Raw genomic sequence first — 18,451 nt, 5'->3', positions numbered from 1 at the left:
TAATGAGTGCAGGTCTAGGCTTATGTGCTTACGCAGCGAATAAACGACAGCTGACAAACTTATAACATGATTCAAATTCAGTCCTTTATGCTGAAGGTTTATGCTAAGAGCTTTTGGTGTGAGTGTGAATCAGGGTTTGGTTCATGTGAATGCAGCTTTTCTAATCTAAATGTGTCTTAGTATTTCGTTAATTATTGATTGATGTAGTCATTTTTTAGATCATTTGCACCTGATTTTGTAGGGTGTTGGGGAAACAACTTTTTTCCACTCAAAAGTGTAGATGCTAATAATATTTCATAATTTGTCAAAAATATACATTTGACAGTGACACATTTCCCATTGTATTGTACATTTGAAGTTTATGAGAGCCACAGTAAAACCATGCATGGCTTTCATGGTAAAAGGTAACTATCTAGTTTCTAACTAAAATACTATAATTATATTCCCTTACTTCTGTTATACAGTACATTTAATACAATATACATTACTATTTTAATAATATAACAACATTAATTATCAATATACCACATTTTTGCCAAAATACCATAGTTTCAGTTAGTGTTAGTAAAGAAAATCCATGATAAATGCTGGTGATTTGTGGATTGAACAGCCTTCTAACTTTCCATTCATGGTACAATGTACAGTAGCTGCTAAGAATGTCAGCACCGTTTCATCTAGACTTAAACTAGTTTAAATCACCAAAACATGGTTTTGTTACAGCACTTCCAAATCCACATGCTTCTCTCTGAACATCACGGCACAGTTTAATAGCGATGTTAAATAGTCGACTTCAAGTACTGTAAATACTTGTGCTCTGTGTCTATTGGGTCAAACTGATAAGTGTTCCATACTACAGAACATGGTTCAGAAAAGTAGCACTCTTTCTTTCTGCTTTTGAAGAGTGTGTCACCTGATTTCTCTTATGCACAAAGCACATAATCAAAGATAGGCAACTAGCTACCTCTAAAAAAACTTAAAAAAACACGTGGAAAACTCGTAGATGATTATTAAACAAACCAGATGCTGAGTCACTGTGCTAACCTTGATGTGGCGGGAGTTTACCCTGTTCGCCAGCCTGCAAAAGAACACAGTCATCCTCAAAGAGCTATGCTAATCATGCTATCACTGCAAAAATAGGTTACCCTCTCCTCCAGGAAATGACAGAAAATATGAAGGTTGTTTGATCCAGTACTTGAAGCTAATACAACTAGAAACATTAAAAGCAGACCTACTGTTTCCATTCAGAGTTGTTTTATGATAATTTACCACAGGTCTAGCATAGTAATGTCTAACTGCGGTGTTTTTATAATGACTGTAGAAGGCTGATAAATTATGGTCTGTGTGTAGTAAAAAGCTATGGTCTGATACTGTGATATTTCTTAGTAAATACTAAGTGTTGCTGTTTTGTCAATGTCGTTAGCTTAAAAACAGTTAAAAACTATAACTGCAAATTTTAATATATATATATAATCAAAATATATATAATATATAATCAAAAATACAGTAAAAACATTGATATATTATTACTATATATATATATATATATATATATATATATATATATATATATATATATATATATATCAATCAATGTGAAATGAAATGTTGCTGCTTAATATTTTGTATTATTTGTATGTATTTGTATTTGTACGTATAAAACTGGTAATTTCTGCACATCTATATTATGTGGCTTATTAGACAGTGTTTAATTCGCAGACAAGCGGCATGTTCATTGCTTTGATTGAGTAGATGTAGCTAATTAAGGGAGGCACCATCTGTAATATATCTTGCTGTGCGATTTTAGTCACAGCTTCTAAATCGCTATGGAGAAATTACACTAAATCAGAGAGAACGCCTCGCCAGAGCCGATCACTCAAGTAATGGCATTCATATCAATTGTGTTATTTATCACGAAGTTCGTTTCAGTTTGAAATTCTCTCATTAGGTGGGATTGTGAGGAAAGTAATTGATGTGCGCTGGCAGGCAAGGCAGTTCCACGTTTGCCATATCCATAATCTTTCCGTATTTGGAGGGAGTGAGAGCGGGTAAGAGACAGAGCATCATATTAAGGGCACCCCTGCAGGATCCAAGAAGGAGACAGATGAACATAAATTAGCTGTGTGTAAAACAGGCAGCGTTTGTAATCTCACGACGTAATTGGGCTCGCTGGTTTGCCAGAGACAGATGACAGGGACATAATGACAGTCTTCATTTATCTTCTGTATTGACGTGGAATGTGTTGGCAGCGTGAGACTGGTCCCAGTCCAGATGAAGGAAACGCTATGTTGTTCTATCATCTCCATCAACAACAACCCACATTGCTGATTTACACACTCAGACATAGCATGACTCAGCCAGTTTGGTAGGGGCGGCAAGATTGCCGGTAGGTTTAACTACAGGCTGAAAGAGAAAAGGTAAGCGCTCATCCCAAGACTTCACGGTCCTAACTGGCTTCCTCATGTAGTTCCCTCCTCAGGCTCGGTTCCTCCTTCCTCTCCTTCCTGTTTAGCTTGTTGATCTTGTTCTCAGCAGCTCATTAACGTGCAACTTTAGCCTTTCCATCTCTCCAGTTCTTATTTATTTTTTATCTCTGAGCTGAAAAGAGCCAAAGGGTGAGAGATAGAGGACTAAGTCAAGAGACGACCCAAGGGTTGCATTCCTGCATAGGAGAGTGATTCACGGTTTCATCATATTCACACGCACACAAACATATAAGCTATGCTCAGAAAGCTGTCTGAAAACATGTATAATATCGATTTGAAATACTTGGCACAGACATTTAAATGTCTTTTTAAGTTCTAATGTTGTTTTCTTTCCTGTGTTGGAAGTGTTTCCTGTCAGTGGTGGCTTGTGGGTTTTAAAATAGAGGAGGCACACAAACTGTATTGGTCTGGGGATCTCTGCTTATTATTATTATTTCCTAAACCACTTTAATGTGACTTTTTGGTTGCTTTTAGTCGGAAAACATAAAGAAAATGATAAACACACAGCAAGGTAATATAATTCAACTTACCTGGCCTATCACTTGAAGCAACCATCCATCCCTTCTTAAAAGTCTGTGCTAAAAGAGCTGACTGCTGTAATGTTAGCCTTTATCCAGCTTAGGCGTGTTCTCCCTTTATTTTTACTTGTATATACTGTTTGAATGACAGTTTGGTAAATCTGTTGGTGGTCAAATATCACTACTCATAAGTAATTGGTACATTATCAGCGCAGCGGGAGACGTTAAGACTAATAGCATGTAATTTATGTCTCTATGATGATTGGTTGATATACCAGAAGGGAGGCTAGCCTCCCCTGTAAGGTTTCTTTTCTCAACACTCCTCAGCGCTGAAAGAGAACACGCTGATTGGATAATTATTTTTAACAATGGTACCAATGGAAACAATGGCACGCTTAGTCTCCCCCGGCCTCCCTGCCTTCTCTAACATTAGCGGTTGTAATTACATCAGCAGATTTGGCACATTTGTGATAGAAAAGCAGAGCTTTCCAACTTCAGTAGGGTTTTACAGCTGTGAAATTACAAACAAAACAAAAAAACACATTGTGAGACATCAACTGAAATGAATTGTACATTTTATTAACATTAAATCATCCTCATCACATTTTCACCTCAAAAGACATGAATCGTGATTTGCTACTTGGTAGTTGGTTGCATTTCACATTAGGATGAGGGACAGTCTCATCATAGAGAGAAAAAAAAATCTATGTATTTCCAAATAAGTCATCAATTATTATTATAATATGTATTTATATTTTTTTAGCAAATACACTGCTTTTCAAAGGTTCATGTTCAGATTCATGGTTCATGTATTTTCTTATGTTTTTATGCTCACCAAAGCTGCATTTATTTGATTAAAAATACAGTAAAAGTTATGAAATATTATTTCTATTTAAAATAACTATTAATATAATTGCTGTTTTCTATAATTATGCATTTTTGAATGTAATTTTTTCCTGTGATGGCAAAGCTGAATTTTCAGCAGTCATTACTCCAGTGCTCAAGAAACAATGCTTCTTATTATTAATGTCGTGCTGATTAATATTGTGATGGAAACAGTGATACGTTTTCAGGATTCATGGATGAATAGAAATTTCAAAAGAATGGAATCTTTTGTAACATTATAAATGTTGTTAATGTGACAACTTTTTGAACTTCTGAGAATGGTACTTCAAAACTGATAATAGGTTTGACAGCTTTATTCAGATGAAAATATATGTACATTTATTGAAATAATTTTAGATGAGTTTGCGAGCTGGGGTGGTGTAACTGAGTGCACAGAATCTAATGATCTGCAGTCATCATCATGGTGAATTATGGTCAAAATAAACATTACAAAAAAAATAAAAAATTCCAGAGCTGAGCCACACAGCAGTCATCAGACCAGTGTTGGCCTCGGTGAATTGCCAGCACTGACATCCAAACACACATTTACTTTGATTAATTAGCCTCAAGTGTCATTAGCGTGCTCGGTTCCTGCACTGAAACAATTGTAATTTTTGATTAACTGACATCATATGTGGAGCTGCGCTGTTTTATTGGCAAGTAAACGGCAACCTAAACCAGATGTGACTAGATGGGAGCTTTTTGTTTCCTTTTTGTAGTCCTGTGGTGTGACAAATGAATAAAAAATACAGTTCCATATAGAGAATGTGGTCATAAACTGCATGTGCAATATAAAACCATTAGAATAATGTTGTTTGAAATGGTTTTAGATGAATTATAGCATGTCACACCACAGGACACTGTTTGCCATTTTCCCAAATTCAATCATGGGTTTACTTTGTCCCTTGAAAGCGATGCAGCTATGGTGCACTAGCCTATCATTGTGAGTCTGTGAGCATCATAAAGACTTATGATATGAAAGGACTGCTTAAATGAAGCAAACAAGTTGTCTTTTCATACCAGCTAGATCCTGTACATGAAAGTATAAGGATGTGGATTTGAAGACAAAAAATATATATTTATATAAAGGAAAGAAAAGCAAAGAGAGGAAAAGCTAAAGACTTGGCTTATTATCCCCCAGAGAGGGAAATAAAATAATTTAAGAAATAAACAAGTTAATAAAATCACTCAATGCTGGTGACGGAAATACCAAGTCAGCTGCCATAAAATGGTAATGGCATGAGAAAATTTCTGGACTGCCAATTAAATTGAACAGTTTTTATGTATATTACGAATGTGCATTTTTGGCACTATTTAAACACAATGGTTAATGTAAAATAACAAACCATGTATTGTCAGGCTTCTCACAAAACAACTGTACACTCATAAATCTGACTAAACATTCAGAACAGAACCACTGACCGTGAGATTTCTGAGATTTCCCACTGCCGTTGTTGTTTAGATTTTTTTTATTTATTTTTTTAGTTGGAAAATAACTCACAGCAACAGCATCTCAAGCCATATTCTAACAAGGAAAGATGGATTTTATTATTATATTATTTATATTATATATATATATATATATTTATATATATTATTTTAATTTAGTCAAAGGGACTTAAGGGCAAAAATGCCTCTAAATTGGAAAAAAAATGCACAAACAAATTAAATCTATTAGTCTGTTGCTAAAAAAAAGTGAATATGAATAGACCGTGTTTTACATTTTAGGCGTTTTTGCAGTGTTGCACATTTTAACCAATCACAAACAATTCTGTTGAGTTTAGGAATGCAATGGCCAATCAGAGGCATTCAGATGAGTCATCATTCAAATGTATACGTTTTGTTGAGTGCGTGCGCTTTCGATGACTGAATTCCGAACTCTTGCGAATTGTCTCATCATAAACAAAGCGCAGATGTACTGTACGTACAATGTAAGTAAGAGATTCATTTCACAGTGTATACAGCTTCAGTGATAATAACTATAGTTTTGCTTTTTTTTGAGAGTGCTTAAACTTGCCATAGATCAATGTTAGTGATTTTATTTTCTTTATACAATTTATACGCTGTTTGAATAACCGTGGAAAGGAAACATATACTGTAAGTATTTATTTCGGATGTTTTTTTTATTGTAAAAACTTTTTTTTTCCGTACTTGACACCCATGTCTTATTCTTGCCTAAAAAAGGGGGGTTTCTAATGTTTAATACATTTGGCTGCTTTTAGCCTTACCCTTGAATAAGTTCACCCTCCACCTATGCATTCATGTGTTCTGAAATGTGTGAGGAAGAATAACTTGTGAGATTTGACATTTATTCAGTCCATTCTCTTTTGTTGACTTGCACAAATCTGCTGGAGATGGTTTATCCCCATTCATTATTTAAAGCACTGCAGAAGTACTTTCTCATGAGTAAACACAATTACTGGCATTATTCATTACTATGCTAACTAGACAACCATTACAATGATAATAGATATGAATGTTTTTTCATTTCTTCTTCTTTCCCTGTAGCTTCATTCAGATGTGGACAGAGGGGAGGGCAAAGTAAAATATGTGCTTAATGGTGAAGGTGCAACCTCTATTTTCACCATCGATGAGAACACAGGTGACATACATGCCACGAAGCGCCTGGACCGGGAGGAACAGGCCTACTACACGCTGCGAGCTCAGGCCCGAGACCGTGCCACCAACCTGCCAGTCGAACCAGAGTCTGAATTTGTTATCAAAGTGCAGGATATCAATGACAATGAGCCCAAGTTCCTGGACGGCCCTTACAATGCTCAAGTTCCCGAAATGTCTCCTGTTGGTAAGTGCCTTGGATTTATCCATACAAAACCAATCACCAAAAAGGGATGTTAGGAATACACAATATATATGGTTATAAAATATATAGGTTTTTAAAGTTATTTACTATAATTGGTTAATTGTGGACATTTTCATGTTCATTTTCTTTAAGTGAGCATTATATGATGGCAAAGGTAATGTAAACTTAATAAACTTAAGGTTGATAAACTTACAACAAACACAACATTTTTTTAATTCAATGATACATTTTGATTATGGTTAACATTTATCAGTAATCAGTTATAAACATAAAACAAATATAAGCTCTTCGGCCATGATTTAAATATTCGGTGCATCCATAACAGATATTTTGACATCCAGTTTCAAAATTAGACAATTGTGTCTAGAATTTGTTTAGGTGTGAGTGTGAGCTGCGGACCACCTACAGTATGAACTGTAATATACATAATTAATGCACCCAGTACAAGGCACTTGTTTGTCAGTTCGACCTCGCCGAGCATAGTAGCTGACAATCACACAATCATTGACATGCTTTTTTCTAAGAGCAATTAACATGCTGGCTGCCAGTGTCTGTCCAACGGTGTGAACAAAGCCATTAGCCTCTGTGAATGCAAGTGACCCTTGTCCTCAATGACTGCTTTATAGATCCATTGAAATTCATTAGCAGTCAACTGGTGATTAATGGATTTGATTAACGAGAAAATGATTAATTTAATTTGGTAATTAAGAAACAGGAGATTGTTTGCAAGTGTGAGGTCCACAACTTAACCCAGACACCCCTCCCTCAATCCAGACGTCAGCGTGATGCCGAATGGAAATTCACAACATATGCCTTATACTCCCATCCAATCACTTTCCCACATTGCGGTTTCTCTGTGATATGTATTTAAGGGCTGGCCATATGCCGGTGTCCTTAACTGGCTATAAATGTAGCGGCCTGTTGAATCTAAAGAGTCTGAAATGATTCTGCAGAGGTACAAGGTTACATATAAGAGATGAAATCACATCGTACCATCAGATAAAGAGTAACAGTCATTTGGCCTTGGTCCCTGTGGTGAGGTGTTACCATGGTGCTGCGTTTTTGTACACTCAGCTGGGTTTCCAGATGCTTAGGTTACCAATATGACAACATCTGGGCCTGTCCCCAAATGTCTCCTTTGTTTTTACAAGCAAATGCATTTAATGATAATTTGCATTTCTGAGGAACACCACAGTCTGGAGCGGTCTGTAAATTGTGCTAAAACGAAGGCCTGGCACTTTCCATTAGCCATTTTACAGTTTAAATCAAATCTGGGAAATATCAGTAAGCCAGTAAAGTAGCACCAAACTTGCCTTTGTGGTTCAGTCCTACAGAATAAACCATTTACGTTTTTCCAAAGAAATTATTACTTTTATTTACCTATGGTGGATAAAAAGTAAAGATTTGTACTTTTTTTTTTACAAAATAAAGATTAAGCAGCACAACTGTTTTCCACTGTGATGATAATAATAATTTTTTCTTGAACAATAAATCAACACATTCAAATGAATTCTGAAGGATCATGTGACACTGAAGACAAATGGCTACTGAACGTTCTTTTAAATTAAATTATATTTTAAAATATATTTAAAAATAACAGATATTTGAAATTGTATCAGTATTTTGTAACATTACTGTTTTACTGTTTTTATCGTATAAATGCAGCATAAGAGACTTAAAAAAGCAATGAAAAATATATATAATAATTACCTGCCGTCCCCAAACTTTTCAACAATAGTACATGTGTTGCGAAAAGCATGTGCAGGCCACATACAGAAATGTGTTTAAAGTGTGTGTTTGGCTTCTGATTAGATTTGTTTTGTCCTTCAGGGCTTTTTGCAAGGGTGCATGGCTTAATGAGAACTGAGGCAACACCAGCTTTGTACTCTGTAATCAAGACAGGCACAAGAATACAAAATACTGCAGAAGCCAACACAAGATATGCTTCTATCTGAGTTAGGCTGCATTAACGTTTGAAAAATGTGTAAAACAACTGTGAAAATAATTTATGGATAAAGCAGCATTTCCATTGCATGTGTTCAAGAGAACATAATTGTAATTTCTGGAGAAATTAATGCACAATGGAAATGAACGTTGTTGTCACTGGAGAAGCCACTGTGGCTCTTTTATTAAATGTAATTACTTACAAAACACTCTAATGAACTTCCTGTATGGTATAGCGATCAGCAGCAGATGCCTCGTTTCTGTGACTGACGTCATGTCAGATGGTTCAGGGAGGCAAAAGCAGCCTCTTTTAATGCATATCATATATTAAACATGGAAAACAGTTGTTTGAAGTTGTAATAATATTTTCCCAATATTATTGTTTTTACTGTATTTTTAATCAAATAAATGCAAGCTTGGAGAGTCTTCTTTCAAACACTTTGCTGGAGGAGAACAATGGACATCTACTTGTGTGCATCCAAATGTTTCTTTATTGGTTTACTTGATCCTGTTCATGTTTTCTGATGTTTTCTGTCTACATCAGATATCAGTTCTGTAATCAAGGGAGGCTCAATGCCAGTGTATGTCTGGTACCATTTTGATCAAATTGCGTGGATAATTTGTTCCAGGCACATCTGTGGTTGAGGTTAAGGCGACTGACGCAGATGACCCTACATACGGAAACAGTGCCAGAGTCGTGTACAGCATCCTTGAAGGACAACCCTATTTCTCTGTGGAACCAAAGACAGGTACACATAAGTTACAAATTTTTATTTCTTTGCAATATTGTCAGTCAAATATTTAAGCACTAAAATGTTATCCAGCAGCAAGATTTTGAGTCATTCTCACCAATCACGTTTTTTAAGTAAACAGTGCACAATATCACAAAATCACTTGAGGGGCAAGTCTTTTCAAAAGCTATTACACAATAACCACCAATTCCTGGAATGCAAACATGAAAACGTCAAGAGACTGCTGTTTTGATTGACTCACTTAAAGACAGAAAAAGTTGATGGTACTTGTGATGAAGTTAGCGCTGCACCTTTCCAACTGATTACAGGGAATGAAATCCTTAATGTAATCAGCACTAGCTGTAACTGAGGTCATTTCCACATATGGACTCAATCAGCTGTGTGAATTACAAAGCTTGATTAAACTTTTTCTCCTTTTTCTTTTAAAGTATGCAGCTAATTTGAGAGATGCCACCACAGCATGTGAAGGAAAATGAAGGCAGATATAACAAATAGTAGCGCTTATTGATTAGGATTTATCGTAGCTTTCTGTGCACAAAAAGGAAGTAGGTACTATTTAATCACTCTCGGGTGTGCCAAGCAATAAGAAATCCAAAACTAACAATGACTTGGAGAGAAAATTGATTTACAGTCCTTCACTGGGCTCAGTGGATTTGACTCATTGTGGAGAGATCCATTATGATATGGCCTAACAAATCTGGAAAAGGTCCTTGCTATTTAGATTACTAAATGGTAATCCTATTTTAATTGATGCACACTCCATCTCCGTATAATGCAGAAGGGAAGTGATCTATATTGTAATCTAGATGCTTTTTCACGGCTTTTACAGGCCAGAAGGATATTATCATTACACAGTACATCTCATGCATCAACAACCCCCCATTTTTCTTACATTTTAATCAGCACAAGGCAACAAGACCTTCACTAAAACAGTCCTATTTTCTGTGCAGGCATTGTGAGGACGGCTCTGCCCAACATGGATCGAGAAGCACGAGATCAGTATCTACTGGTAATCCAGGCCAAAGACATGGTTGGTCAGATGGGAGGACTCTCAGGCACCACATCGGTGACGGTCACTCTTACGGACGTTAACGACAACCCGCCCCGTTTTTCAAGGAGTATGATTATTCTGTCAGCTATAAAACAAACGTGGACCTGATGCATCATTAATGCATGCTGCCTCCCCATTTAATTTGCATGCAAGCAATATGAGATTTTTAATGATCTTGTATTATAGAGATCAAGCGCTCGCTGTAGTTGCTGTGTAATTATAAGGTAGATGATCTTTAGAATAGAAATGAACAATCTTCTTTTATAATACAGGATTTTAGATTATTGTCTTAGTTATTTCTGTCCCTATTTTACCGCATGATACTATTGGTGGAATCAGTATGTGTCTGGGAGTGTAAAGAGCTTATACTATCTTCATGCTTGCTATATCTAGAGTGGCTTACCTGCTACGGAGCAGAGAAATACATTATTAGTTCAGACCTGGCCCTAACAGCTGGGTGATAAGGAAGGAAAAAAGAGAAATAGCATCATCAATAACCACTGCGTATGGGTGTGTGTGTTTGCTGGGCGTCTTTTGCAGAATCCTATCAGTTTGCTGTGCCTGAATCCCTGCCTGTGGCATCAGTGGTGGCTAAGATAAAAGCCTTGGATTCTGACATCGGACCAAATGCTGAGATGGACTACAGGATTATAGAGGGCGACGGCCTTGGGGTGTTCAGGGTCGTGCCAGACAAAGATACCCAGGAAGGAGTCATAATTCTACAAAAGGTAGGCCAGAGGCAGGCCAAACTTTATATGTACTTTCGGCTCCATTGCTGACAGGAAATAAGTGTGAAGGCAATACATTCTTCATGCCTGTCAAAGGGGCGAGAATAAAAAAAATGTGATAGATGTAAATCTTTAGATGCTGTTAGAGGTTAATCTGAGACTATGTGTATAGAAGACACTAACAACCACTGGGATCACGTCTAATATAAGACATCTTTGAATTTGTGTCAAAGTAATGAAGCATAATAATGAAGCACTGTTAGCAGTTGGACATGACGCTTATCAAGACCTCCATCCCACCTACACCTGACTACTGACGTTTTGCTGAAAGCCTAAACTATTCAATATAAATACCACTCATGTTACAAATCATATTTATTTATTTATTTATTTTTGGATTACAGATAGCAGGTATTTTGCTTCAAAACTAGACATTGAAGCTGTTTGTCAGATTTCTTGACAAACATACCTCAGGCAGCCAGGATTCATGGCCAGGCCTCCCAAATTGTCACCCTGACTACCAGTATCCCCCAGGGCTATGTCCTCAGACCTTTATTGTTCTTTCTGTTGAATCTCAGCCTGGTTGCCAGGCACCCCAGAAACTATATCACCAACTTTAGAGATAACATTGCAGTGCTAGGGCTCATCAACAACAATGAGAGGAGATGAGAGATCTAGAAAAATGTTAAGGAGTCAACCATCTCTTAATGTCATTCAAGACAAAGAGATAATTGTTGTCTTCAGGAAATCAACAGAGTTTGGAAACTGCTCTTCCTCTCACTGGACACCCTACAGTGCAGACTGCTCAGCATGTTATTTGCCCTGAAGAAGCAGTGTCTTAAGAAAGTCAGTAACAGAATGAAGGACAGTACTTTGGCCTTCCGCTTTTTCTGACGTTCTGCCTTCTGGCAGAAGCCTCGGAGCATATACACTCCTAAACTACTGGACCTGAGAACATTGTCTTCCCACAGGCAATCGTTCCCCTTAACTGCTTTGACCCCCCTTCCCCTTCACCCTATATATATCGTATGTTTTAAATATTAATATTTAATCAAATTTTAAATATGAATAAACTCCAAATTCCCAAGAAAACAGATAAAACAGATAAAAAAAAACAACAACATTCAAGTCTGAATAAAACAGTGTTTCAGAAGTTATTGACCAGATCTGTGCACTCAAGTGTATTTAAGCGATATATATATATATGTATTATTTTTTACTGGGTTACACCACTTTACATTCACACAGAGAAATTAGACTAAAATACTTGTAAACATTTTTTAATTATATATGCAATGGACATGGACACAAAAATAATCTGTTTGAAAACTTGAATTTTGAACTCTGTATATTGTATACACAATACAGTGTTTTATATTTGTGTGGTAAGAGTGGTCGGGCGTTTAAAAATATATTTATATATATATATATAAGATAATAATTAATACAATTAATAAAGACAAATCAACAGACACAATACTTCACAATCACATCAAGTCTATACCAGTAACATAAAAAAACCATAAAGTACAATGAGAAAGACACACAGGGTACCATGGCAAACCCCTCCCACTTTAAAGACTTAAATCCACACACAAAAAGTCAATATAATAACAGTTTACACAAAAATACAAACAAAACACAGCCACTGGCACTGAGGAGGGATAAATGGGAATAAAATGGCCAAGAAGAGCCAGATTACTGGAATTAAGCCTCCCAGATAACTCACACGCAGACCAGCGCAATCTTGTGCCAGTTCTTCAAACACAAAACAAACAAACAGAAATAAAAGACGGCACTCTAACAAAACCTAAAGCTATATATAAACAACAACAACACCAGAACAGCAGTGCAGTCAGTTACTTGATGTTTGTTCAGCATCAGTTAAGATCAGTGGGAAACCCTGGACATGGTACCAACCCTAATTCAAAATCCCCCTTCACAAAAGGGGCAGTACCAAGGATGATGCATCCCAAACAGCCAAACACTTAAGTTGGCTATGTTCATATTTTGTGTACAGGCGTATTACATTATTTATGCCTATTTTGTCAGGGTTATTTAATAAAACCGTGTAATTACTATTATTATTTCCTCATCATTAGTTTATATAAAAATATATAATTAGTCATACTAAAGACTGTTTTTCACTTACGACTATTTGTATTACATAAAAAAAAAAGTCAGATTACTCAGTTGTCAAAATAATCAGTAGATTACTTGATTACCAAAATAATCATAATCATAGTTACAGACCTTGATTATAATATTTTAAAATACAACTGCATTGTTTTGGTTTGTGTGATCAAAAGACAAAAATAGTATTAAATTATTGTCTCATTCTAGTGAACTAAGTCATCTCATGAGCTAAGTGTATCGTCACACACCCAAGTGTTGATAAGTGGTGATATAGCTCATAGTTTCCCAAGTGTAAGATACAGCATTAATTCTTCAGGTCAATCAAATATTCACAAAAAAGAAAATCAGTTTGAATAAGGAAACTTTGCCATATTATCCTTTGTTATAGTTGCCACAGTCCTTGCATACTTTTGTGCTGCACTTTATTGATGCCACTTTGTTGTATTAGTTTATTAGAATTTGAAAGATAATAAAAATATTGTTTGATAAGTAAGATCTCTGATTTTAGTCCTTGAAAACTAACAGAGTAGTGCTTGAAAGGTCCTTGAAAGTCCTGGAATTTCATTTTGCAGTTTTTATACGAACCCTGAATAAACTGACTTTTAAAACTACAGTTAAACATTCAAAAAGTGCTGGATTTGGATTTGTTGCACCCTCAGGGAAGTTATGTTTTATCAGTGATATGACGAAGACTCGGAAGGTAGTTTTCAATGTGCTGCATATTACAGCAGACAGGTGTGATGAATGACTATATGAGAAAGTGTTCCACGAGACATTTTTAGCATCATGTATCTCTGTCTTAAAATCAATGAACTACTTTGACACTGTGCTTTTCTGTCCTGACAATCGATAACAATACTTAAATGAAATATGAGAGATAAAAGGAGTGAATCAAGAGTTCTTGAATGGATTATATATGTACACACATCACAGCTAGATTTCAAATGTGGACTCTGTTTATGAATTGCCTGGATGCTTACCACATATTCTCTGTCCTTGTTTATCATTTCAAAACTGTTTCTAAACTTCACTTTCCCTTGCTTCTTTTGTGCTCTTCACCTCAGAATCTCGACTTTGAAAAAAAGTCAAGCTACACTCTGAAAATTGAGGCATCCAACAGGAACATAGACCCACGGTTCTTGTCTCAAGGACCGTTCAGTGATACAGCGATGGTGAGGCTGACTGTGGAGAATGTTGATGAGCCTCCTATCTTCTCTCCGCTCAGCAAAATGGTTGTCTCTGAAGCTGCTAAAGTGGGAACCATCATAGGAACTGTCTCTGCTCTGGACCCAGACTCCACCAATAGCCCCATTAGGTAGGACGTGGCCTCATGGAATGACTTTACACCGCAGTGATACTGGTTTTATAAAGGCAAGCTTAAATCTTGAAAAAGACAGCATTTTTAATTAAAGCTTTAAAACCTTGATAAAAAAATAATACCCAATTTTGGTATCGAGATAATATCTTGTCAGACGTTAGCTGAATTTCATTCTCCCCTTGCAGTCTAATATGTCTACGGATTGAAATCTGACCACAGTTATCAGTGCTAAATGGCCTGCAAAAACTCACATAAGATTTTATGTTTTTGAAAGATGACTCTTATATTCTCGCCAGCACTGCATTTATTTGGTCAAACATACAATAAAACTGATAATATTGTGAAATATAAAAATACATGGGACATCGGCCATTACTCTAGTCTTCATTGTTACATGATCCTGATCCTACCAAACTTTTGAAAAGTAGTGAACATAATATTATCCACATAGTTGCATGTTAATAAAGACAATGCGTCACAGTATGTCTTGAGTATATTTACACACTACAATAAACATTTATTATGGTCAAGTGCTATCTGATTTCAAGCTTATAAAATATGTTAACAGGCCTAAGATAATACATATGCAAGTCATTAATGCTATTATTATTGCATTCAATTATTTTATTTGTTTATGAGGGAGCGGATGCAAATTTTGACTGTAAATGAGTTGTGGGACTCAGGTGTTTAGTGCTTAAAGACAAATGCTCATAATTAAGTAGTTATGTGCCTAAGAGCCACTGGAAATAATGATTGCTGTTGGGGCTTTGGCTTCAGGTCATATCTATAGAATTCATTTAAAAGTCAAAGCTTGAGTTCATTCAAACTTTTTTTTTTTTTCTTCCAGGTATTCAATAGACCGAAACACGGACTTGGAGAGATTTTTCAACATTGAGTCAACAACCGGAGTCATCAGCACGGCTAAGCCTTTAGACAGAGAAGCCAATGCTGTGCACAACATCACCATCCTGGCTATTGAAAGCTGTGAGTGACCTCAAATTAGCTTGTACGATTATTGAACTAATTTATATGGTTGCTGTTATGATTTGAAGGTCTTCAGAAAGATTTGTGAAGGTTACACTGACAATAATTATGTTTCTTGGCTGAAACAAATAATTGAACACAAAATATGATATGTGAAAGAGGCCTGATTTGTGTACAGTAGATGTGCTATGGTGTTCTTATCTATTGTCCAACAAGGTCTGTCAATTACAGAAACTGATACTGCTTGAATAAGTGAGCCATTCAGAAGGAGCTTGTATTGAAAAATACCTTGACTTTCAGTTTGTATGGGAAAGTATTGAGCAGCTGCATTTCACTTTTACAATATCAAGTTCTTTTAGAATGAAATCCTTCATAAAATGTGAGGCTTTAATTTAACAATGAATACCATTATCCTAAGGCTCCCTGTGCTAATAGTTAGCTTTCCTCTGGGTGATCAATATTTCAAACCATGTCCCTTGTGCATGACGCGTGTGTCAGTCTTGCCGTACGGCACATAGAGCACAATCGTTCAATCTGGGCGAGTGCTCAGGCCGGGCTCTGAACAGATGCTGTGCTGCTGAGGTGACCGCTGTCCACTGGCATCTACAGAAACCGTGTAGCTTGATCGAGTCTTGTCCTGATTGTAGCCGATGGGCAGGACTGTAGCTTCCTCTCTCACCTAACTTTTGAAGCTGATTTTCACCATGACCTTCACTCAAGTGCATCTGTTCTCTCGATTCCCTGCAGTCTTCGAACGGACAGCCATAACCATATTGACTTGAGTGATAGAGGGGAATAATTTCCATCATGAGGTTACATTTTTAACCCATATCCGTAAATGTGGACGCACTTAACAAAAGTTTGCAAGTTCGCCCTCATAGACAATCAGTCATTGTCAGAGGCATCCACAGTCTCTAAAATGGGTTTTGGCAGAGACGATTGTAATGTCCTTCTCTATTAGTCTGTAAGAATGAGACAGTGGCTTGCTAGCTACCCAAAAAGGTAGCCTCAAAGCCATTTGTCTTTAGGTAATGTTAGGTAAGGTGTTAATGTCCCTGAAAATCATAAAGGAGGAAATCTAAATCTCTGAAAATGGGTATTTTAGATTCTAAGGGCAACAATAATTGAAAGGCACATTCAGGACAAAGTTGCTCAGTGTGCCAGAATCTCTTCAGAAGCTGTTGTACAATGTCTGTACGTGTGCCTAGATGATCTATATTGATGTGCAATGTGCCATGTTAGTCACTGTAAACAGCCTGAAGTTAAGAAGAATTGACTATATTACCGAAGCACTGTTTATTAATTGTTCCTAGGGCTGCGGAATATTGGAAAAACTTAGATTGTTTAGTTCTTCATTAATACATACTGCATTATGAATTTACAGGCTTGCATCCTTTAAGTAAATTATATATATATATATATATATATATATATATATATATATATATATATATATATATATATATATATATATATATATATATATATATATATATATATATATATAAACAAAAAACAGCAATAAAACCTATGTTATGCCTTGAAGCTTTTTTTGTTTGTTTGTAAACCATCCTTTTTAGACCTGTGGCCTGTAGCACAAAGCGAGATGAACAAACTCAGAGTTGCAGAGTAAGTTTTGAGTTGACAAAACCAGAAAAACACAACCTGGTTTAGATCAGGATAAGTAAACAATTAGCAGCAAAAGATTTGTCTCTAAGTGAGAGATAAAGAGGGGTGGCTTTATTGCATCAGATATATTTTACTTTGCTCGGAGCTGATTGGCCCAGCTTTCATTTGCGACACAAATCTGCTCAAACTAAACATGAACTTGCCTGGGTAAAAAGTGAAACCAGCTTTGTGCTACAGGCCACTGAACAAATTTAAGAAAAACAAACAAATAAATAAAAGGGGTGTTCAAACTTAGTACAAAATAGAGTAAAAAATAAATACATTTTGTCCAAGTGAGTTATCATAGGCCACATTCCACACTTTTTTTTTTTGCTATGACTAAAATAATAACAATTATTATTAAATGAAGTTATTAAACAAATTTAAATATATTATAATAATACTATTAATTTAAAATAAAATACAAATATTATTTAAAGTAATACATATTTCTATAATATATTAATAACCTAACTATAATATATAATAAACTATAAAAATCTTATTCATAACTTTAACTGTAAAAATACTATTCTACAAATATTTTGTGGTTTATTTAAATTTTCAAGCGATATCATAATATTTATATAATTTGTTGTGCAGCCCGAATTAATACTTATACCTTTAACTTTTTATTGAAGATTGGTCTTATTTGTCATAGCGCTGTATTTCTAAAAGCAACTCACATTACCTTGACCAGATGTGTAATCAGTGCATATGTACTGCTAGTCCACGACATTGCTACCTGACAAATCTGTTTACCTGAAATAAGACTGGTAATCTCTCTAAAATGATTTCTCATAACAGTCTTTATCTAGTAATCACAAACGACTGGCAAGGTCTTGGAAAAGTCAAGGAAATTCATTGGTCAAGAAACTGTGGTGCTATTACATTTGTGACTGCACTTAACATGGTGAATTATGAGCCAGTCCCCAGGGGCGTCAGTTGTGACATTATAGTCACCGCCACGGCAATGTGCTTAACAGCTGCTGTCCGTGCCATCAACGCTGAGGTAACTTATCACCGGTTTTATTGTTTAGAGCATTGTAAAGCAAGTTACGATACACATCCAGCGATGGCAATCTGCCTGGGTTTAATTCACTGTAGATCCCTCATCCTCTAAAAAGTCAAATTAATAGATGAATTAGCTCAAAGCGCATGTC

General features: G+C 35.9%; 1 protein-coding gene across 1 annotated transcript in view; it reads left to right on the top strand.

Annotated features, from left to right (window-relative positions):
- Positions 1–18,451, top strand: part of cdh7a (cadherin 7a) — a 52,018-nt gene that overhangs the window by 12,832 nt on the left and 20,735 nt on the right. The window contains exons 3-8 of the mRNA XM_026252733.1: positions 6,395–6,689; positions 9,281–9,400; positions 10,354–10,521; positions 10,995–11,182; positions 14,383–14,633; positions 15,484–15,620. Coding sequence (XP_026108518.1) covers positions 6,395–6,689; positions 9,281–9,400; positions 10,354–10,521; positions 10,995–11,182; positions 14,383–14,633; positions 15,484–15,620 — 1,159 coding nt within the window. The remainder of the gene's footprint in view (positions 1–6,394; positions 6,690–9,280; positions 9,401–10,353; positions 10,522–10,994; positions 11,183–14,382; positions 14,634–15,483; positions 15,621–18,451) is intronic.

This window comes from Carassius auratus, unplaced genomic scaffold, assembly GCF_003368295.1.
Source record: "Carassius auratus strain Wakin unplaced genomic scaffold, ASM336829v1 scaf_tig00031651, whole genome shotgun sequence".
Classification (NCBI taxonomy): Eukaryota; Metazoa; Chordata; class Actinopteri; order Cypriniformes; family Cyprinidae; genus Carassius; species Carassius auratus.
Note: the sequence above shows the minus strand (reverse complement) of the source record. Positions and strands in the feature narration are given on the sequence as shown.